Genomic DNA, 24,738 nt, shown 5'->3' on the forward strand with positions numbered 1-24,738 from the left:
AAATAAATAAATAAATAAATAAATAAATAATAAATAAATAAATAAATAAATAAATAAATAAATAATAAATAAATAATAAATAATAATAATAATAAATAAATAAATAAATAAATAATAAATAATAAATAATAAATAATAAATAATAATAAATAAATAAATAAATAAATAAATAAATAATAAATAAATAAATAAATAAATAAATAAATAAATAAATAAATAAATAAATAATAAATAATAAATAAATAAATAAATAAATACTCCCAGAAAATGAAAAATTAAGCTGCTAACAAAGAAACCTGCCTCAGGCTCATTCCACATTCCTGCCAGATAGAGATAAAGAGATAATGAGACTATAGAAAGTTTGGCTCCATTCACACAAGCATGGAATCATCCAAACACAAAGCCCATATTGCACAAACCGCAAAACTTCAAAAACATAGAACCATATAAGTATCCTTCCTTTTATCAGGTTTGTTGTTCAACTGCTAAATGTCACTTTGCAAACCTCCTTTCGAACAGCTTTTCAGTTTAAAGCAGGGGTCTCCAAAGTTTGAAGCATTAAGACTCATGGACTTCAACTCCCAGAATTCCACACCCAGCCATGCTCAGTTTGGAAACTCAGATTTAAAGCGACAGCATTTGTTTTTCTCCTTTGCTGAATCTCCAGGCTGAAAAGTGAGTTTCCTTTCTTTTTCTTTTCCTGCTTTCTCCCTTCCCTTCCTTCTTCCCTCCCTCCCTCCCTCCCTCTCTCTTCTACTTTTTAAAGTCTTTTTTCCCTTGCCTGAACTGTCAGGGAAAAAAGGCTTTTAAAAAAAGCTTCTGACGAAGCTTCTGACGGGAGAACCGGTTGGGCATGTGGCTACCATTACTAGTGGTCCGGTCCGCCAGATTTTCACTTCTTCTTCTAGAGTACCATAGCATACAGGAAGAATCCACCTCTATTCCAAAGTAATTTATAGTTCCCACCTTACATTTGTATGGCAAACAGCAAAGCTATATAGAATCCACAGAGGAAATTGAGATCCAAATCTGGGGCTCAGCTCCTGAATGTTCATGGATAGAGTGAGTTGCACAGATACCTGAATTCTAGAATATTCATGGTACCTAATGTATTTGACAACTTCCAAATTGAGAATGCCTAAAAGAGGATATTCTGTCTCCCCACCCCCAAATATATGGACTGTATTTCTTGACCCTTTATCAACAGACTCTTGAGAATGGATACTTTAGATACAAGAGGAGGCCAGAATGCATGATTAGAATTCCAGAATTCATTTGAAGATTGAATATATGCCAGCACTGTATCCTGAAATTGGGTATATGCCAGCACTACACCCTGGGTAACTGGGTGCATGCCAGCACTACACTGGGTATATGCCAGCAGTACACCTGGGCATGGAAGTAGACAAGTTTTAAAATATACATTACAAAACAGGCATTGTTCACTTCTAGTTTCCACTTTTATTTTGGTCCCATTGTACTGTAGTATTGAGATAAATAGACTTAGCAATTTTCTAAAGCACTACCAAAAGTGGCCTTGAATGTCTTTTTAGTTAATGTATTGGAGCATAGTGGAAATCAAATGAATTTGATATAGCTCAGTCTTTTAGGTGAGATGCCTCAAGTGCTTCTTTCATTGGTTTGACACTGCTTTCTTATACATGTCTTCAGTATTAAAGTATCTGCAGCAATGATGGTTGGTCTTTGGCATATAGTATTTCCTCCTCTTTAAGGTAAAGGTAAAGGTTCCCCTCGCACACGTGTGCTAGTCGTTCCCGACTCAAGGGGGTGATGCCCATCTCCGTTTCAAAGCCAAAGAGCCAGCGCTGTCCCAAGACGTCTCCATGATTATGTGGCCAGCATGACTAAATGCTAAAGTAGCCCCTATTTTCTACTTGCATTATTACATGCTTTCGAATTGCTAAGTTGGCAGAAGCTGGGACAAGTAATAGGAGCTCACTCCGTTACGCAGTGTTAGGGATTCGAATCATCGAACTGCTGACCTTTCTGATTGACAACCTCAGCGTTTTAGCCATTGAGCCACCGTGTCACTTCCTCCTCTTTAGGATGGAACTAAAGAGGCATTGGCACTTTAACTAAAATATTGGCATTTTAACTGAAATGCCAATATTCTTTCAGGAACACTCAGGTGGTTAGAAGCAGTTTTTAAAAGCAGAAAGCTGTCCTAGCTTAAGGAGGCATTATGAGAAAGATATATTGAAGTCAAATACTGTTTTTGAGATAGATAAGAAATAGGAAGCAACCCTGCTGCAAATGATAAAATCAAATGCAAAGGCAACCAAGGCTGTATCTCTTAAACTGTCCCAGAAGTCCAGGTCAAATGTGGCAGTTCTGTGAGCTTAATAAATGGACTGCCCCTATTTTTAAAAAAGGAAGTGGAAAATAATACAAAATGTTTAGTTTGTGGGAAATGGGAAATAACACCTTTCTAGTTTCAGGAAATATAATCTAAACATCATGCAAATGATGCAAAACATCATTTTCATGTTTCACTTAAATCTTTCTATAGATCAGGTCGTTTTCAAAGTACAGTATGTGTCCCCTATGTGGGGAAATACTGGGTGACCCAGATCAAATGTGTCTCCAGGATTTTGAAATTTGCAGGTCATTTATTTCAAAATAACGAAAGAGATAGAACTTCAGAAAAATATGCAGGTAATTGAGCCTTTTGCCACAGCCTCCGTAGAGCTTTTGTTTTCAAATAAAAATGTGGAAAAGAAAAAGAAGAAAAGTAACCTTGAACTTTATTCCTGATTTTTGGCTAGTGATGGCAGAAATGGCTTATTCCCACAACCCAATCTTTACCCTAGCTATGGAAACCAGCTTTTGTAATGCCCTAGAAGAGTTCTGGGCTGGTGTTGCTTTCCAGAAATGAATTGTTATGTAGCAGGGTATACAAAAAGCTTCAGCTCTTCCTTCTATTTGCTTCCTTTTGCTCAAGTTTGCTTGCAAATAGAATATAAATTTCAGCATTATTATCAAACGCCTGAACTCCACTCATTTCCTTTATAGTGCTAACCCATCACCCTGTAGCCTACAACTAACTCAATGCACACACATTCATGCACATATGCATTTGTATGCAATTGTTTGGTATAGAACTAGGAAGGAGTCCTCAAGCTTCATCCTATGCAAGGTAATTCACTGACTGCTACTTGGGCAACAAGAGCAATAGAATTTAACTGAGGGAGGCAGGATTGGCGTACAGATTAGCATCAAGGCACAATTTGTTATTATTAGAACTAAGCAGTTGAAGTTCTTCTTAGCATGCAGGGTTGTAGGAAGTTATCACCCAGCCCTCTCCCAGAAAAATGAAATATCCTAGGAAATATTGAAAAGGCAGAATATTATATTTTCCTGGATGTGAAAAAGGGAGAAACACATTTTAAACACAAAGTAAATTCCTGCAGCTTCCTGCCCATACCCACTTTGTCAATGGGCCATTAAGAAGGCCAAGCTAGTCCACTTTACATAATAAAGAGTTCTCCCCATCAGCTCCAGGGGGATGGGATTAAGGCATGATATTATTGGCACTTTACTCAACTGACCACATGGCATCTGAACTCAACCAAACCTGGATTCAAAACTCAGCCTAGAGAGTTGCCTCTGCATGGGCCCATGTGAGTTTGACAACCAATCAGAATACATTTCTTACACAGGAACAGGAAACAGATAGGTGGGGCCGAACAGATTATAAAAAGCCCTGCAAGCCCTTCTTCTCTTCTCTTCCCTTTCCTTCTCTCCTCTTCTCCACCAACATTGAAGCATGTGATCACCTTTTCTGTTCAGGACTCAAGCCATGTGGTCTTGTCCACCATTAAAACCATCTTTCCAAGCAGCCTCCATGTCTCCAGTGTCTTTTCCCCCACTTGGAGCCGAACCCAGAAGGACATTTCTTCCAACACGGGATGAAAGATAAATTCTAATTATACAGTTTTAGCTTAGAATCTAATAGAAGCTGGAACATGAATAAACCTACATATTAGATTACCGGTATGTAAAATGATATCTTTTTATTTTTATTGTTTTGAGGTATTGGAATCAATATCAATCTTAGGGAATCAAATGGATCACTGCTCATTTGATAATGTAGGAAGTTAGCACCCACCCCTCTCCTAAGAAAAAAATATTTTAGGAAATATTAAAAAGGCAGAATATTGTATTCTCCCCAAAGGAGAAACATGTTTCTAAAAGACATAAACTCAGAGCCTCAGCTCTCCCCCCTCCCCCAGCAGATTATTGGTGCCAACCTATCTACAAGACAAAGCCTGGGCCAGCTTATCTACAAAAGAAGTCCTGCAGTGGCATCATTGTGCACAGGGTTAAGCAACAGCAGCTCCCATAATCCAAGACCCAAATACCTTTGTCAGGGTTCGATTTGAGCACCGCTGGACCCAAAGGGATTGGTGGAGACAGTGGGATACTCTGAAGACACTGGGATGGTAAGGCAAACCCTTCAGAGGATGGGAGAAACCTGCTAAACCGACAAAGAAATATCCTGTCACTTTGACAGGACAGGAGCGATGGCGGCCGCATAAGAGGGAAGTGAAGATTAGAGAAAGCAGTACAGATTGGGGAAACCAGTAGTGAAAAGTAAACTAGGAAAAGAGGAGAAAGATCGTGAAGCTGATGGAACTGTTGGAGCTGGTGAAGCGGAAAGAGAAAGAATCTTCAGAGAAGACAGAAGTGGATTATAATTATAATTTTGAACTTTAAAGGCTGATACAAGAAGAAGAAGTGACATTGACATAAGAAAGAAAGAAAAAACTCTGAGGGAAACAGAAGAAGAAATAGAAGAAGAATCTTGGTAGACAAAGACATAATTGAACATTGAATGAAATTGGAATTATAGTTATCATTAATATTACACAATAGCGTATAAGAGCATAGAAGAATAATACAGATTAAAAAATTGGATTGATAAACAACATTGGATGGAAGGAAGGAGTGAGATTTAGAAACTTGAAATCAGGGGTTAGATAGTTATATGGGGGGGGGAATTATATAGGGCTAGAGCAATAGCACTGTACATCTGCATAATTAATTAATATATATTTATATAAGATAATATTGTGATACTTAGTATTTATTTAATATTTAACATTTAAAACATAGTAATATTCTGGATAGTCTCTGGATATAACTATTTATTGATAGATAGAATTACTGCGAAGAATACATTGGGAAGGAAATTGGAGACAAGCTAGAGAACAGGAACTTTGGAAACAAGGGAGGATTGGAGATTGGATTTGAAGTAGGGAACTACTGATTTATATGATGTGAATAATAGGGTCTTGGTGAATTTATGAATTTGTATGCAATTGTGAGAGAGTATTAATAGAGGGATAAGGATGGCGACCATTACCACCCTAACTAAGGCAGGAAATAAAACAATGTCAAATCCTGCATCAGCATCGTAGTTGCCATCAAACCAAAGAACAATCGAGAGTGCACTGGGGTTGGAGAAAGACGGAGTAAAGGCATCATCATCTGATTTGGCTTAAACCATACAAAACATGCAAGCAATATTAATGATGATTCAAGATGACAAAACCCCAAGAAACTATAGCTAACAACCATGAAGAGATAAGAAGTCACCACAAGGAAATTAAAAATGAAATGGCAGAATTAAAAGGGGACATTAAAAATATGGGTGATAAATTTGAAAACATTCAGAATGCTATAACAGTTAATGAACAGAAAATAAAGACTATTGAAACAAAAATAAAACATACGGATCAGAGGATGAAAAAAATAGACCTGAAATATGTGCAAGTAAATAGAGAATTAGAAGAATCAATAATTTTCCTCAAGATGGAAAAAGCCTTTTTATTACTTAAGATTTCAAAACATAACCAAAGAAAAGGAGGACTTGAAAGGAAAAATGACAGAAATTTTCAGGGAAATTTTACAAAAAAACAAGCAAGAGATGAGAGGAGACATCGATGAGGTGTACTGGTTACACACTAACTATATAAGAAGACATAGATTGCCCAACGAAGTCCATGTAAGATTTGCAAAAAGAGCAATCGGAGACGAGGTATATAAGAAAATAGAGAGGGGACAATAACATATAAGGGAAAAGAGCAAATGACACTTAAACAAATCCCACCGAGAGTCAGAGAACAACGAAGGCAATACCAATTTCTAACCAATCAGTTAAACAAACGTGGAGTAATGTATAGATGGGGATGGGAGTCAGAGGCACCGTTTTACGGTGGTTCGGCTCCTACCTCTCCGACCTGTCGCAATGTGTGTTGACGGGGGGGCAGAGGTCGACCCTGAGGTCACTCACTTGTGGGGTGCCGCAGGGGTCGGTCCTTTCGCCCCTCCTGTTCAACACATATGTGAAGCCGCTGGGGGAGATCATCCGTGGTTTTGGGGTTGAATACCATCTGTACGCTGATGATACTCAGCTGTACGTTTCAACCCCAAACCACCCCAGTGAGGCTGTCGAAGTGATGTCCCGGTGTTTGGAAGCCGTCGGGGTCTGGATGGGGGACAACAGACTCAAACTCAACCCCTCCAAGACTGAGTGGCTGTGGCTACCAGCACCTCGGTTCAGTCAGCTAATCCCAATGCTGGCCATAGGGGGCGAGCAGCTGCCCCCTGTGGAACGGGCGTGCAATTTGGGCATCCTCCTAGATGCCCGGCTGTCAATGGATGACCATGTGGCAGCCGTGGCAAGGGGGGCGTTCCACCAGGTTCGCCTGGTGCGCCAATTGCGCCCCCTCCTGGACCGAGATGCCCTACGCACGGTCACTCATGCACTGGTGACGTCTCGCCTGGACTACTGTAATGCTCTCTACATGGGGCTTCCCTTGGGATGCGCCCAAAGACTGCAGCTAGTCCAGAACGCAGCCGCGCGGGCAGTCATGGGGAGTACCAGGTACTCCCATGTAACACAGCTCCTGCGCGAGCTGCACTGGCTGCCTGTGGTCTTTCGGGTGCGTTTCAAGGTTTTGACCACCATCTTTAAAGCGCTCCATGGCATAGGGCCCAGTTACCTGCGGGATCGCGTCCTCCCACATACATCCCAGCGGCCAATTCGCTCTCACAGGGAGGGGCTTCTCCTGGTGCCATCCACTAGGCAATGCCAGCGGGTGACGCCAAGGAGTAGGGCCTTCTCTGTGATGGGCCCAACCCTCTGGAATGACCTCCCCCCCGACAATAGAACCACCACCGACTTCCGCTCCTTCCGGCAGAAATTAAAGACTCACCTGTTCCGACTGGCTGGCCTGGCATAATTTCAACGCCTATCTCCTGGCATTTATATTTTTACTGGTTTTTAAGGGGATTATTCTGTAGACTTAATTTTATTGGGTATTGGGATTTTAATGTCTGTTTATTTTAATTATTTATTAGCAATACAGTCCTGCACATCTTTTATCCTCCTCTTATCCATCTATTTTATATTTGTATATGTATACTGTCCATTTAGTAATTTTAATTGTTTTAATTTTGTTCTTTGACATGGACTGTACACCGCCCCGAGTCCCTTTCGGGAGAGGGGGCGGTCTATAAGCGCTAATAAATTGAAATTGAAATTGAATAGATGGCTGGTACCAGAAGGGATACTTGTTATATGGCAAGAAAAATATATAAAATCAACAACATAGAGAAAGGTCAATAATTTTTTGAAAAATATTTTGCAACAGAAGAAGAACAAGGTACTAGAGAAGAGCTAGAAAGTAGAAGTCAAGAAGAAGAGACATCCAAGGAAAGGGAAAGAAACAGAGAAGAGGAACAGAAGCAAGAGAGAGAGAGCAGAAAGGGAAGTCGCGAGAGGAAAAAGTCAGATACAAACTAGAAGTAACAAAAGGCAGCCCAACTAAGCATGGAACAGGAAACAACAATCATCTCAATAAATATTAATTAACTTAATGCACCAAAGAAAAGAACACAGATTTTTACCAAACTTCAGAAATTGAAAGCAGATATAATATGCCTACAGGAAGTACACATTAAAAAGGAACATATTAACCTACTCAAAAATTCAAACTTGGGAAAATTATATGCATCACTATCAAATAAGAAAAAAGAGGAATAGCAACATACATCAAAGAAAAAATAAATTCCAAATTAATCTTTGCTGATGAAGAGGGTAGGATTCTAATGATCAATTTAGAAACAACACAAAAACCAATTGTGTTAATAGTAATCTATGCACCAAACCAGAACCAACATGAATTTTACAGGAAAATACATAATAAAATAAATAAATTAAATGATGAAACATTTGTTTAATTGTGGACTACATTGCAATAATGGGTATGAGGATGGATTATGAAAGCAATAAAAAAAAATAAGACCAAGAAAAATATATTACCAAGATCCTTCTTTGGTATGACAATGGAGTACAAATTACATGATATATGGAGGGCAACACATGATACACAAAAACAATATACTTTTTATTCGAACCCCCATCAATCCTGGTCGAGAATAGATATGGTTTGAACATCATCGGGCTTACAAAATGAATTAGAAAAAATTGAAATAGAAACTAATGAATAGGTGGATCACAATCTGATAAAATTAAAATGGAAGGGCCAAAAAAGGAGAAAGAGATGGATGATGAACCAAAATGTGGTAAAGGAGACAGAATACACTCAAATGTTAGAAAAAGAACTAAAACTATTTCTGTGTGAACAAAACAGAAGATACATCGCTGCAAAATCTCTGGAACACCACAAAAGCATACATAAGAGGACTTACGTCTTTTCAGAAACAAAAAATAAAAACAAAAAGAACAACAAGACAGTATTCAAAGGGAACTCAGTGAAGCAGAGTTAGAACTACAGAAAGATCCAAAAAATAGATCCAAAAAAGAAAAAAGAGAGACGATAAAACAAAAACTCAACTTAGTAACCCAAAAAGAATTAGCCCGGAAAATTAAAGCGGCCAAACAAATTTTCTTTGAACATGCCAATAAACCTGGACAGTGGCTCACATATAGATTGAACAGCGAAAGAGAAAAAAGAATGGTACATCAAAGGACGAAGAAGGAGTCACTCAATATAGATCGGAAGAAAAGAAGAAAATTATAGAAAGATACTTCACAAAATTATACTCACAGGATGTTATTGCAGAAAATAAAATAAAGCAATACTTAAATTCAGGAAAGATGAACCTAATTTCAGAAGACCAGAGAAAGGCAATAAGTAGACCAATTATGGCAGCGGAAGTAGAAACCACCCTGAAGAAACAGAAAAATAATAAAACTCCAGATGGAACCCAGTAGAACTTTATAAACACAATCAAATAATAATGGGGGAATTGGGACTAAAAGTCTTTAATGAAGTATTAGGAGAAGCCAAAGTTCCTGACTCATGGACGGAAGCAATAATATCCCTAAAGAAGAATCCAACTCACAAGAAATCCAAAATTATAGACCAATCTCACTACTAAATTTGGACTACAAACTAATTGCAGCAATCATGTCGGAGAGGATCAAACAGGTACTGAATGAACAAATCCAACCAGACCAGACCAGTTTTCTACCACATAGAGACATTAAAAACAATATGAGAATCATATTGGACATACTAGAATAGTACAAGGCACAACCCGAAAAGCAATCTGTGCTGGTTTTCCTTGATGCCCAGAAAGCTTTCAATAACGTGAATTGGAAATTTAAATATTACAATTGGGGATGATGAAATTTTGAGAGAAATTTACAAAAATGATAGGAAAATTATATAATACCCAAATAACCAAAGTTCTCATGAACAGAGACCTAACAGATAAGATTGAAATAAAGAAGGGAGTGAGACAAAGATGCCCTCCCCCCCCCTTTTGTTTATACTAACTCTGGAAACACTTTTGAATGAAATTAGAGAAGATCAGGAGATAAAAGGACCAAAAATTAAAAACGAAGAATACAAAACGCAAGCATATGCCAATGACCTACTGTGTATTCTGGAAGATCCCCTGGAATCAGGCCCCAAACTAATTCAAAAATTGGAAGAATTTGGGGACGTGGCAGGCTTAAAAATTAACAAAAGTAAAACAAAAATGATAACTAAAAATATGATGAAAAAGGAGAGGGAGTGGCCAAGTCGCGATGACACAGTGTGCGGTCTCGATTGTCCCAAGACCGCTGTTGATTCTTTTATTGCTACATGGTCCCAACGGACCTAAGCCATCCCGAAGAGACAGTGATAGGGAAACAAATCCTTGCTGGTCTCAGGGACATCACAAAGTCCCTGATTGACCCAAGGGAAGTGCTCCAAGTTGGTGATAAACAGAGAGCCCTGTGCTGACAAAGTTGGAGACGGCCACGGAAAGAAGGCAGCTAAAAGTGAGTCCATCTGGTGAGCCTTTTTTTTTTAAATGATTGCCCAAAGGAATTTTTTTTTTTTAGATAAATTAGTCCTTTAAACAATGAATAAAGCGGTGGAATTTATCTTTATTGGATTGCCTTGGAAAGTTTTTATTTCTCTTTCTTCCTGTTAATGATGTTTTGTGGATTGAAGTGATTGTAACGTTCTTTGTTTCTCCTCGTAAGTGAACGAACTCTCTTTTCTCCTATTTTCTGCTGCCTTATTTGTTGGCTGGAACTAAAACCTATTTTATTATAATAATTTTTCTTGCTACTTCTCATCAACTTTTATTAAAGACTTTTAAAGATTATTGTTCTCCATAAGCTTGAGATAAACAGGAGAAGAATTGAATCTGCTGTTCGGAAGTTAGAACCTGTTTTTTTTTGTCTCTCTTTGAAACTTTGTTTCCGATTCCACTGATGCTGTAACAAAGAGCTTTGTAGTTCTGTAGCTTTGGAGCTTTGCAACTTATCTTATGCAATTCGATAAGAAGCCTACCCAAGGGCAAAGTTGCTTTTTTAAAACACTCTTGGCAAAGGAAGGGATTTTTTTTCTCCCCCTTGCTTTTTTTTTATTTGGAAACATGTATGAGGGAAAACTGAGTCTTCAAGATTTGTTGACTGAAATTCAAAAGTTATCTGAGAGTTTTGATAAGAAATTTGATAAACTACTATCTCCTACAATAAAGAATGATGGAGTTGGAGTCCCAGAAAATAAAGAAATGAATGAAGATGAAGACAAGGATGAGGTAAGTTTCCAAGATGTTTTGGATGGACCTCAAAATATATTGGAAGGATTCGAGAGATTTGATGAGAAGCTGGAGAAATTATTGTTATGTGCAGCAAAAGATGAAGGGGTTGGAGCCCCAAAACCTGAAGAAGAGAATGAAGATATAGAAGATAAAGGCAAGACAACAGATGAACCTACTAATGAAGCACCCATGAGTGAAAGTGGAAAGATATGGAAAAGTGAATTTGATTATCTGGAGCTCTACCCCTCTTGTCAAGATATGGATTTGATGATGGAATTAAGAAGAGAAACAGCTTTAGAAAGACGTCTGATAATCAAAGACATGTTAATCTTAATACCAACTGAAGGGCAAAGAGACTATATGAGAGATCTTCTGAGCAAAAAGTGCGGAGAGAAGTCTTTAAGAACTGTATAAAGAAGTTAATAAGAGAATTGATGCAACATCTGGCTAAAGAGATAAGGTTGACAATGAATGTTGATAATTAAAAACTTTGTTAATATTTGGTGATTAATAAGTAGGATTTTGTAGATGCTATAGAATGTTTTTGTTTTTAAAATGTTTATTCATTAATAGATAATCCATTATGATAATAATAGTGAAATAATAACTTTAGTGAAAAGAATTTGGATATAAACTGTAAATTGGGACCTGGGAAAAAGATTTATTAATTTTTATTAATACTTTTTTGTTTGGATTTTGTTATAAAGATGTAATTTCTTCTGGGTACTTATAAATTCTACTAATAAATTTTTGTTTAGATTTACTATAAAGATGTTAGATAACTACAATAACAATAACGAAATGTTACTGGCTAAAGAGATAAGGTTGTTCTGTTACTGGAAAGACACAGGTTGACAATGAGAATGTTTTTGTTTTTAAAATGTTTATTCATTAATAGATAATCCATTATGATAATAATAGCGAAATAATAACTTTAATTAGTAAAAACAATTTGGATATAAACTATAACTTGGGACCTGGGAAAAAGATTTATCAATTTTACTAATACTTTTTGTTTAGATTTTGTTATAAAGATATAATCTCCCCTGGGTACTTATAAATTCTACTAATAAATCTTTGTCTAGATTTATTATAAAAATGTTAGATAATTACAATAATAATAACAAAATGTTAATGGATAATGTTTAATTATTTTATATGTGTTGGTATTGCTGAAAGCAATTGGATATAAGCATGAGGTTTATAGAAATAGCTAATGAATGCCAGTATATGGTTGTGTCTTTAAATATAAATGATTCTGGATAAAAGCACGTTTAAACAATTATAGTTAAATGAGAATGATGGTACGTTGATGGTAAAATACATAAAGATTTTTGATTTAAAATGTACAATCCAATATGAACGAAGTATAAAGAATGATTGTGGTAGTAACGCACGAAATTTATTTGTAACCAATCGACATGCTTTCTGGAAGATGTAATGAAGAATGTTTTTTGTGTGTGTTTTTTGTTTAATTAAAACAATAAAAAAATTTCAAAAAAAAATAAAAAATAAAAATATGATGAAAAAGCAAGAGAACTTATTGGAATTAGGAACTAAAATGCAAACAATCAAGAAAGTGAAATATCTGGGGATCTGGGAATTGGCAAAGTGCTCCACAATCAAAGAGGATAATTACAATAAATTAATGATGCAAATAAAGAAAGATCTAGAAAGTTGGAAGAATATACAATTATCACTAATGGGATGTGTAGCCACAGTGAAAATGAACATTCTTCCAAGAATTTTATTACAAGTTGCACCAATCAATCCTGGCAAAACATTCTTTCTAGAGCTGAACAAATTTATATTTGTTCCCCGAGTCCCTTTTTGGGAGAGGGGGCGGTCTAAAAATCTAAGAAATAAAATAAATATCCAAATTCATATGGCAGGGGGGAAAAGCTAGGATCAAATTAAAACTAATGCCAGACAGCAAGAAAAGGGTAGGTCTAGCACAGCGATGGTGAACCTTTTTTGGCTCGCGTGCCACAAGGGGGGGAGCGCAGGGGGCTCATGTGCAGGCGTGCCACACCCATAATGCAATGCGCGACCACCCCAGTGCACATGCGCGCACAACGCGTGACCACCCCCTTTTTATATGATTTTTTCTCCCTCTCCAGGCTCCAGAGGCTTTATAGGAGCCTGGGGAGGGCAAAAAGAGCCCCCCCGCCCCCCCGGAGGCCCTCTGGAGGCTTCAGGGACCGTCCGGAGGCTTCCCTGAAGCCTTTGGAATGCTTAAAACGACCCTCCGAGCAAACCGGAAGTGACTTCCGGTTTGCTCGGAGGGTCATTTTAAGCGCTCCGAAGGCGTCAAGGAAGCCTCCGGATGGTTCCTGAAGCCTTCGGAACGCTTAAAATGACCCTCCGAGTCCTTAAAATGACCAATGACCTTTCTCAGAGGGTCGTTTTAAGCGTCCCGGAGGCTTCAGGGAAGCCTGCGGACGGTCCCTGAAGCCTCCGGAGGGCCTTGGGGGGGGGGAGGCTCTTTTCGCCCTCCCCAGGCTCTTATAAAGCCTCTGGAGCCTGGGGAGGGTGAAAAATGGCTTTTAAAAAGGTGAACAGCTGACAGGGCAGCGCCTCGTGTGCCCTGACAAATGGCTCCGTGTGCCACCTGTGGCACGCGTGCCATAGGTTCGCCATCACTGGTCTAGCACTACTGGACTAGGAATTATACTCACAAGCAGCAGCATTAACATAACTGAGGGATTGGATGGAATCAAAAAACAAAAGAATCTTGACTCTAGAAGGTCATGATTTGCAAATAGGATCGTACACATTTCTATGGGATAGTAAAAATAAAAGGAAGGGAAGAGGAAGGGAAGAGAAACAATCTCCTCATCACAAAGTGATGAGTTCAAAGCTCAAGATGCTAGATCTTCATTTTCTCTCCTGGAAAAGCTATTGGCATTGTTGGGATCTTGGCTAGTGGAAGAAGTGCAGGATGGAAAGGAAACTTCGGAACCCAGGCGTGCCAGGTCAGGAGTCTCCCTGCAGCCTGGGACCTGCTTTTTCCCTGAGACTAAGGAAGCGGAGTTGCAAAGAGGGCTGTGAACAAGTCTGGTTGTTCAAGGAGGCAGCCTTGCTGGGTTGTTTCCTTTGGGCTTCCCTTTTGCCACTCAGATGCCATTTCAGCAGCCCCCATGTGTCTTTCCTTCCTCACTGAAGAGAAGAAGCGAGCCAACTGCCGCTCCTTGGGCCAAGCGGCTCCGTGTCGCCAGTCAAAAGGGAAGGGGGGATATAATGTGCAGGCCACACTACCCCAGCTCCACAAAAGGGAAAAACGTTGTGCTAAATCATGTGATGGCAACATGACCCCACAAGTTTGACGCCCATGTTTCAGAGGGTTGTTGAAGCTCTCAGAGGTTTATCTGTGGCCTGGGGGTCACCTGAGTTGTGCTCCTGGTTCCTGTAGTCTGCAATTTTTCCTCTGGAATCCATTCCTACTCCCATACCATTCAAAGGTTGTTCATCCCAAATAATATCACTAAAAGACTATAAAGGTTCTCAGTTATCCAGGTCATGGTTGTCCCAAAGGTGCTTTTTCAGGAGGCAACTGGACTTTCTTGTTTTTTCTTTGAAGACTTTTGCTTCTCATCCAAGAAACCTCTTCAGCTCTGACAGGATAGAGGGGAATGGAAGGATTTATATTTCTTGCAGTCAGCTGGTCATTTGCATTCTTTTAGAGCAGTGTTTCTCAAACTTGGCGACTTTAAGTCCTGTGGACTTCAACTCCCAGAATCCCCCAGCCGGCTGGGGAATTCTGGGAGTTGAAGTCCACAGGACTTAAAGTCGCCAAGTTTGAGAAACACTGTTTTAGAGCAGGGGTGTCAAACTGGCGGCATCCTTTGAAATGTCTTCAAAGAAAAAACAAGTCCAGTTGCCTCCTAAAAAAGCATCTTTGGTTCTTCTCCTCTGGTCTCTGCCATTCACAGCCATTTTGCCTTAGGTTGCAGGACAGCCTGGCACTTGGCTTTTGCAAAAGAATTTGTCCATGTAATACCTGACTAGTCAAGAGACCTAGATTCGTTTTAAACAAAGATATTATGCTCTTTTGAAGGAACACCAGATATGAATTTAAATCCCACAGTGTTGCCCAGAAAAAGGAAAAAGGCAACCAGGCTCTGCCAACTGTGTATTGCGAGTTCTATCACCAATAAATTCATTATATGTTTTTTCCAGTGCTTCTATCAACAAGAGGTCATAAGGTCATACCTTTTATTATTCTATTATTTTGGTGTGGACTGATATTTTACATCCTCCTTTATTTTCTTCCATGCCATTTTCCTACACCTCTGGCTATTATTCTATTCTTCATATGAAGAACTATTCTTCATATGAAGAACGGTTGCAGGAACTGCGTATGTTTAGCTTAAGAGAAAGAAGGACTAGGGGAGACATGATAGCATTGTTCCAATATCTCAGGGGTTGCCACAAAGAAGAGGGAGGCAAACTATTCTCCAAAGCACCTGAGGGTACAAGAAGCAATGGGTGGAAACTAATCAAGGACAGAAGCAACTTAGAACTGAGGAGAAATTTCCTGACAGTGAGAACAATTAATCAGTGGAACAACTTGCCTCCAGAAGTTGTGAATGCCCCAACACTGGAAGTCTTTAAGAAGATGTTGGATAGCTATTTGTCTGAAATGGTATAGGGTTTCCTGCCTAGGCAGGGGGTTGGACTAGAAGACCTCCAAGATCCCTTCCAACTCTACTATTGTATTGTATTATTAACATGTGCTGCTAGCCATAGCCACTCTTTGCTAACAATGCCATTCTTGCATCTTTAGTCAAGGGAAGAAATTACTTTTTATCCATGCCAAAATTCTTTCGGATATAAAGAACATATTTTCCTTCCAATACCCCACTCTGATGAATCAGAACACACTGGCTGATTTGCCAAGGGCGCTAACCCAGATGTCTTAAAGTTGAAAATAGCACTGCTCAAAAAATCATAAGTATAGCTGAAATATGATGCAAGTTCTCTTAGAGACATGGTAGAAAGACTTTTTTTCTTCAATGTTACTCAAGGGAAATTCAATATATATATATATCCTTCATAGTAAGAAAATGTTATAAACAAATGGCACATTTTTAAAGAGTTACAGTACAGTACAATAGTAGAGTTGGAAGGGACCTTGGAGGTCTTCTAGTCCAACCACCTGCCTAGGCAGGAAACCCTATACCGTTTCAGACAAATGGCTATCCAACATCTTCTTAAAGACTTCCAGTGTTGGAGCATTCACAACTTCTGGAGGCAAGCTGTTCCACTGATTAATTGTTCTAACTGTCAGGAAGTTTCTCCTCAGTTCTAAGTTGCTTCTCTCCTTGATTAGTTTCCACCCATTGCTTCTTGCTCTACCCTCAGGTTCCTTGGAGAATAGTTTGACGCCCTCTTCTTTGTGGCAACTCCTGAGATATTGGGAAACTGCTATCATGTCTCCCCTAGTCCTTCTTTCTATTAAACTAGACATACCTAGTTCCTGCAACCGTTCTTCATATGTTTTAGTCTCCAGTCCCCTAATCATCTTTGTTGCTCTTCTCTGCACTCTTTCTAGAGTCTTCACATCTTTTCTACATTGTGGCGACTGAAACTGAATGCAGTATTCCAAGTGTGGCCTTACCAAGGCATTATAAAGTGGTATTAACATTTCACGTGAACTTGATTCTATCCCTCTGTTTATGTAGCCTAGAACTGTGTTGGCTTTTTTGGCAGCTGCTCACACTGCTGGCCCATATTTAAATGGTTGCCCACTAGGACTCCAAGATCCCTCTCACAGTTACTACTATTAAGCAAGGTACCACCTATATTGTACCTGTGCATTTCGTTTTTCTTCCCTAAATGTAGAACCTTACTCTTTTCACCATTGAATTTCATTTTATTAGATAGTGCCCAATGTTCAGGTTTGTCAAGATCCTTCTGTATCTTAAGCCTGTCTTCTGGAGTGTTGGCTATTCCTGTCAGCTTGATGTCATCTGCAAATTTGATGAGTTCCCCATTTATTCCCTCATCTAAATCATTGATGAAGATGTTGAAGAGTACTGGGCCTAAAACAGAGCCTTGGGATACTCCACTGCATATTTCCCTCCAGGTAGATGCAGTTCCATTGAGGACTACACATTGAGTGCGGTTGATCAGCCAGTTACGAATCCATCTGGTGATGATGCTGTCCAACCCACATTCTTCTACTTTATCTGGTAGTAAGTTATGGTCTACCTTATGAAATGTCTTACTGAAGTCCAAGTAAACTATATCGACGGCATTCCTCTGGTCCATTAATTTTGTCATTTTGTCAAAGAATGCAATAAGATTAGTCTGGCATGATCTGTTTTTGACAAACCCATGTTGGTTTTTGGCTATTACTTTGTTTACTTCTAGGTGTTCGCTAATTCGTTGCTTGATTATCTTTTCCAGAATATTTCCTGGTATTGAGGTCAGGCTGACAGGTCTATAGTTTCCTGGATCTATTTTTTCCCTTTTTTGAAGATGGGAACCACATCAGCTCTTTTCTAGTCCTCTGGCAGTTCCCCAGTGCTCCAGGATTTCTGAAAGATATAGTTCAGAGGTTCTGAGATCTCATCTGCAAGTTCCTTCAGAACCCTGGGGTGTAATCTGTCTGGCCCTGGTGATTTGAACTCGTCTAGGGTAGACAGGTGCTCACTTACCATTTTCTTCCCTATTTCAATTTGTGTTCCTAATCTGTTTTTTGTGGTGCTGCTTTTGATAGGTTGGGCTGTTTTATCCCTTTGTGTAAAGACAGATGCAAAACATGAGTTAAATAGTTCTGCTTTCTCCCTGTTGCTTGTCACCTTCTTGCCACTTTCATCCAACAATGGACCAATTGTTTCCTTAACCTTTTTCTTGTTTTTAACATGTTGGAAGAACCTCTTTTTTTGTTATTTTTTACTTTTGCTGATTTGCGGATATTCTGCTTTAGTTATGTCCCCCTCTTTCCACTTTTTATACTTAACTTTTTTGTCTTTCAATTTGTCAGAGAGTTCTATATGCAGCCATGCTGGTTTCTTTTGGGAGCTGTTATTTTTTTTTCGTCATTGGTATTGTGTTCCCTGACTAGTTTCTAAAGTTTGGTTTAGAAAAAGTCCAGAAAGAGTTTGGTCTTCTAGAGAACACTTACTTACAGCAAAGGTCACAGTGCCTTCTCCAAAGCTCAGTTTAATGCGCCTCCTCTGACACTTTTAGCAGGCAGATGTAATAATCTTCTAGCTATGCAGCGGCTTTGAACATGTGACTTAAGATAGGTGAAATAATGTAGATAAATTCCTCCAGCTTCTTATGACAAAAGTATCTCTACATCCAGATGAGGGTTATACCTATTTATTTATTTATTTGGTTAGTTATTATCTTTGTATCTGTCACAGTCTGGTATTCTTGGTGAAATTAGATTAGTAAGCACTTTTAGAGTGTTTTCATAGGAAATTTTCATGTTTGTATTTTATATATACTGAGTATAGTATGTGCAGTAACCATGTGATAAAACTGTTTCCTTTATTCATTGACATAGTTACGTATGTATAGATCCATCTCTATTCAAATACACTCCCTAATGTGAGGCATTGGTGAGTATTTATTCTATTAAAAATATTTTTATGTGACTCTTTTTAACTAGATAAGAAACTCTGCAGTTAAGAGGTCAGAGTGGTTAGTGGTTTTGAAGTGTGCAATTAACCCTATGAGATCGGGTTGAGAGAGAATAATGAATGACCCCATATCACACAAGAGTTTCTGTGGCTAAGAATAGACTAGAACCTCAGACTTCTCAGCCCCACTCAAAAGGTTTATCCACCCTTTCTGACTTCCCCATGTCTTATGTTCTATTTCTCAATCCATGTATCTGTTAGAAATTATCTCTCTGGTGGGACTGGGCAGCATGGGAAAAACATGCTGTTCCTTGTGGTTTGTTCTTCTTGCACAATCCCTGCTCTCTATGAGCACTTGGGCTACAAAAGGAAAAGCATTTGCCAAGCAAAGGAATGATTAATGAATTGTTGGAAGGGACACAAGAAGAGGGAGCCCAAACAGCTGCCAAGAGGAGTGAAAGGAGGAAGACATGTTTGCTGACTGCTGAAAACTCTTCAAGAGGCCTAACACTGTTACGGAACTGTAGAGATAGCAAGGGCTCTGTCCAAAAAGAACAAATGTCAGTTCTTGATCCCATAGAAAGAAGAATGATCTATCAGTCAGGACTGATGGTGAAGAGTGCACAGTATTGACTGACTTTGTGGCACTTTCCAATTTGTTTAGCTGAAAAGGGCATGGTGGCTCTGCAATGCTCCCACATGCTTCTTGTATGTATGTGTGCCTGAGTGTTGACTCCAGGTGACTGCCTGGACAAGTCTTTGAAGTATTCTTGGCAGGTTTTCAGAAGTAGCTTGCCATTGCCTTCTTCTAATGGCTGAGAAGGCCTGGCCCATGTTCATACAAATGGCTTCCTGTCAAAGGCAGGAATAGACTCACAGTCTAATTTGAAATTTAAAATTGGAGTTGAGTATGGAGGGCATGATGGAATAAAAGAAAAAAGAGAGAGATAAGATCTAGTTAGAAAAATTCTATTAAATTGGAAAAGTGCCATATTGAGCCAGTTTGTTCCTTAGAGCCCTGGTGGTGCAGTAATTAAAATGTAGTATTGCAGGAAAACTCTGCTCACTGCCAAGGGTTTGATCCTGACTGGCTCAACCTTCCATTCTTCTGAGGACAATAAAATGAAATCCAGATTGTTGGGGGCAATATGCAAATAATGCTTCTACATTGTAAACCGCCCAGAGAGTGTTGAGCCAAAAATCTGTTATGTCATTGGTAAAAGATTCAGTAATTCAGTAAGAGAGAAGGGTATGAATAGACATTACACTAGATTAGGTTCTAGCTAAATAATGGTGGCTTTGCTTAACCTGAAAGTCCAGTTTAAAACTGATCTATGGGTTTTCTTCCATAATACAATAACTGTCCTTCTGGGTTTAAAAAAAGGTTGAACTATCATCTTGATGAAAGAAAACAGAATTTTCTCGCCCACTTTTGTCTTAGCTGCTGCTTTATAGATGGACTTATTCTAATATTTGTAGCTATTCAATGGTTCATGGAGAAAAGGATTAAATAAGCAGGAAGATCATTTGAAGGAAAGCAGGCAAGCAGAATGCAGTACTGGGAGTATGGCAAGTGTATATAAAAATCTTACTTCTAGGGATTTAAAGGTAATATGCTTTTTATGTTCAAGTTCCCAAAATATTTTTTTCTGGCAAGCCCATCTCCCTATCCTGTCTTCTATCGGTATAATATTTTTGGTCTTCTTGGCTTTTTGGTTTTTATGTGATAGCTAGTTACAAAAGAATGGATCTACAGATTCGTTTTGGTTTCATGAACACTGCATCAAATGCATTAATATTTTCCCAAAATAAGTACTTGAGAAATTGGGAAGAAGAAATCTATAATCAGCATTGGAATTTATTCAGTGAATGGATTGTTTCCAAAACAAAAAGTTGTTAAAAATATTTTGCATTTGTTTTCAGATAGACCATGTCAGTTCAAGGAGACTCGATTAAATATTTGTCCTAAAGCTTGTTTCCCTTGGGATATTGAATTTGTCTGAAACTCATTTTCTGTTGGAATCAAATTTATCTACTATTATCCTAAACATTTTTCCATCCCCTCACTACGTTTCACTCTTTGCCCAAGTTTGTGGGGAAAGGAACACTACAGAGGCATTGCTAGCAAATCACCTTGAAGAGATTCCAACCTTAAATTCCATGAAGACTTGCAGACAAGAGAGACAAAGAAAGAACAAAAAGCAAGCTGTTTGTAGGGTAAATGGGAAGATAGAATACATGAACACCAACACCCCCCAAAATTTGAAAAATTATCCTTTCAGCCTGGAACTCTTTTAAGCAGAAGGTGCGGTAAATGGTCATTTGGGAGGAAGACTGTAGTAGGAATTGGACTCATAGGGCTCTGGTCTATGAAAAGAGATTTTTGGCAAGTATTTTTTTTCCTTCTCCATTTCTGCACCAACCAAAAGTACCTCCTTTAAACAATTTCAAAAGTTAGTGTCCTTTTTTCACATTTTATTACATCATTTATTATTAAATATTTTCAGAGTATTCCAAAAAAACAAGTGTGGGAGACTTATTGCTTCTTCATTCCAGAAAGCGTTCCAACTTTGATCCCTGGTTAAACTTGCATTTTTGAAAAATCTCCCTCCTAAAACACATAAATTTTATATGACAACTAAACACTATTTTCTCCCATTATCATTTCATAAGTGTAATATTTCAATAAAAAAGACAGGGTAGAAGGGATCTGGCTATATTCTTAGCTGTTTGGGTCTTGTCCAGTGGAATAGAAAACCACGTGAGGTTTTGCTTGTTTCTTTAAAGCTCTCTCGACCTTGCTTGTCAGTGTCAATTTCCCTCCAGATACTAAAGGGACAATTAGCTTATTCTAGAAGACAGACACCAGGTAAGAGTTGTTCCTTCTCTGTAATACTTTTTCTCTTCAAAGCAGCTCATCCTGATTAAAAGAAAACAAGTCTAGAAGGAGAGAGGAACAATTTCTGTTTGATGGAAATAGCATGCAAGTGCACGAAATAGTTAAAATTTGTCTCTTACACATGCATGCACAGTGCTGGATGAATTGAAAGCTTTTCAAGATCCTGGTGTCTCTGTATTCATCTGGTGTGATTCAATTTAGATTGTAAAGACAGCATTGGAGAAAGGATTATAACTCTTTTTATTCCATTCAAAATCTGAGCCTTCTACAGCTGCTCTATATGATTAAAAACAGACACGTGGATCCCAATTTTCCAAAGTTATTGTTTATTTAACTCCATTTCATTTTTATTTGCTTTTCCTGAAGTTAATGCATAATTGCTGACTGCGTTATATGGCAATAACTCTAATTCATATGTATTAGTGGCAGCCTGAAAAAAAAGTATTGCAAAATTTGACAAGATGATATAACAATAATGCATGAATAGCAAAGCCCGATATTTAATCTTAACCCAAAGTAGTATAATGTAAGATGAGCTGTAGAATTCTTTCTTGCAGACTATTTTACTGAATATTTCTGTATGCTTTTCCTCTTTCTTCCCCATCTACTTGTTTTTTGATCAATTAATATTTAGCATTTCTTAGATAATATCTATTCTTTAATTCAAAACTTGAATGAGTATAGCAATACATATTTGATGGATTATAAATTGCCATGGATAATGAAAATGCATATCAGGATGTCTTGTAAGTCTAGTTCAAAAACAAGGACAAAAGAGGAAGAAATTGGAATTATCTGGGCAAAGGGGAAAGGATTTGAACTTTTATGAAGCAAAGGTCTATGCTTAAAGCATGGATTCAGTGTTTCTTTTTAATCATGATGTTTCTGGCAAAAGCAGGCACCTTGCTTTGTAAGTGTTAAGAAAATATATTAATAGAATTTGTTAAAAGGAAATTCCTACGGTACGTTTTATAATTTCTAGCCATTATTAATATAACAAATTGGAAAAGATACTATCTTGAGTTAATAACATTTATTGGAGGCCTTTATATTTGAAAGAGGGATTTGAGTAGGGATCCCCCGCTCCCGAAAAATTCTCCTGATCATTCTGTATTGTAGGAACCATGTCAAAGAGAGTAGCAATTGTTGGTTCTGGAGTAAGTGGGCTGACATCCATCAAAGCTTGCCTGGAGGAAGGACTTGAACCCACCTGTTTCGAGCAAAGCAATGACATTGGTGGCCTATGGCGATTCACAGTAAGTAGACTGAAAATTTTTAATTGCTTTCTTATAGAAACAAGTATAATATGCAGGCAAAGTTTGGAAAATTGGAGTTTTGAAATCCCCTTAGGAATTTTCCTCTTCAGAAGAGAAAGAATCCTATACAGAGTATTCCTCTAAATCTGATAGCAATCCTACCAGTAGGAAAAATGTAGTTGTGTAAAATCTTTTATAAATTGAATTTTGAGGTTAATTTAGCAATTTGTATTTCTTAGACAGGATTCTAAGGGCATATGCAGATAAGGTAGGTTAAAAAAGTTAAGGTGACCATAACTACATGATTGAACACTCACCCTATTTATGTGGATCAGATGTATGATATATGTAAAAAAGTGTACAGCCCTCTCTTAACAACATAACATTCGTCAAGAATTAATCCTAAAAGCCAACTAGGCATGATGTTAACTGTGTGCAAACAATTAACATTTTGAGAGACAGTCAGACAGACAGACAGACAGACAGACAGACAGACAGACAGACATTACAATTGAATGCTGTGTCTAATTCTAGTTTGGCTGTGGGCTGACCCTTCAATATAGTAGAGTTGAACTAAAGATACTTTGTGAATTGCATGAAAAATCTAAATGAACCTTACAGCCTTCCTCCCCATGAACTGCATACTAGTAGTAGTTACATTTCATTACAGTAATTGATCAATTATGCACCATTAACCTACTATTTACCCTTAAAGGTAAAGGTTCTCCTCTCACATATGTGCTAGTTGTTCCTGACTCTAGGGGGCAGTGCTCATCTTCGTTTCAAAGTCAAAGAGCCAGCGCTGTCTGAAGACGTCTCTGTGGTTACTTACCCTTAGTCACCCACATAGATATATCTGCTCCATGATGATCCGTCCCTAATCTGATCTTTCAGGTCTTTGTCATCACACAGTAATACTTGCTCAAAAATTCCCAGTAAATACATCCTCACTAGGCAAATCTGCCTGGAGACCTACTAGCATAAAAACATTGCCTCAAAATAAGATCACTTTCTATTTTCGGTGTTACAAAGATTGAATGCATCTTTCTTATCTAGCAACTCAGCTAATGTCCTAGTGTTTAATCAATACCACCTATTATTATTGACTATTACCAATGAAATATTCTAGCCTCTCATCCAGAATTGAATATATGATTGTATTCTATGTGTTACTTATTGCCTAGTGTGCTTTTTAAAACAAACATTTTCTCCTATCATTAAGAGTACTATGGTATTGGGGACTTCTGGGTGGAGTTACCCTCAATTTTCCATCCAGGAGGCTTGCAAAGGCAAAGCTGGGTCTCGGAGGGACCAGCAACAGAGAGGGGACTCTATACAGTCAGGAAAACATTTCAGAAAAAGAAATCCAAAATTATTTACAAGAGAGAAACCTACCAAGTATTTCAGAGGAAGCAAGAGAAATGCAAAATGAGAAAATAACTCTAACAGAGATAAAGGAGGCAATTGAGAAACAAACAAAACCAATAAATCACCAGGACCAGATGGGATCCCTGCAGAGATATATAAAAAATTTCAAGAAACTTTTGAGGAAATCATGTTAGAACTGTACAATGAAGTACTAGAACAAGCAAAAATGCCAAGTTCATGGACTGAGACATTTATAACATTAATTCCAAAAGAAGAAACAGACAATCAATTGATTCAAAACTATAGGCCAATCTTGCTGCTAAATGCTGACTATAAAATATTTATGACGATCATTGCGGAAAGACTTAAAAAAATATTAAATACAATTATTCATTCGGATCAAAACAGATTCCTACCCAAAAGACAATTAAGAAATAATATAAGAATTATAATTAATGTATTGGAATACTATGAAGCTCACCCAGAAAAACAATTAGCATTAGCATTGGTAGACGTGCAAAAA

The 24,738-nt window shown here is 38.1% G+C and overlaps 1 protein-coding gene across 2 annotated transcripts in view; it reads left to right on the forward strand.

Annotated features, from left to right (window-relative positions):
* Positions 1-662: 662 nt before the first annotated feature.
* Positions 663-24,738, forward strand: part of LOC309389647 (dimethylaniline monooxygenase [N-oxide-forming] 2-like) — a 49,573-nt gene continuing 25,497 nt past the window's right edge. The window contains exons 1-2 of one of the 2 annotated variants that reach the window (XM_081948240.1): positions 663-675; positions 22,711-22,847. In XM_081948240.1, the coding sequence (XP_081804366.1) occupies positions 22,716-22,847 (132 nt within the window). In that variant the 5' untranslated portion in view covers positions 663-675; positions 22,711-22,715. Of the gene's footprint in view, positions 676-21,520; positions 21,562-22,710; positions 22,848-24,738 lie in introns of those variants that run through there. The other variant, XM_081948239.1, reaches the window with a different exon arrangement.

Source organism: Natrix helvetica (genome assembly GCF_964273705.1).
Source record: "Natrix helvetica genome assembly, chromosome: 3".
Classification (NCBI taxonomy): domain Eukaryota; kingdom Metazoa; phylum Chordata; class Lepidosauria; order Squamata; family Natricidae; genus Natrix; species Natrix helvetica.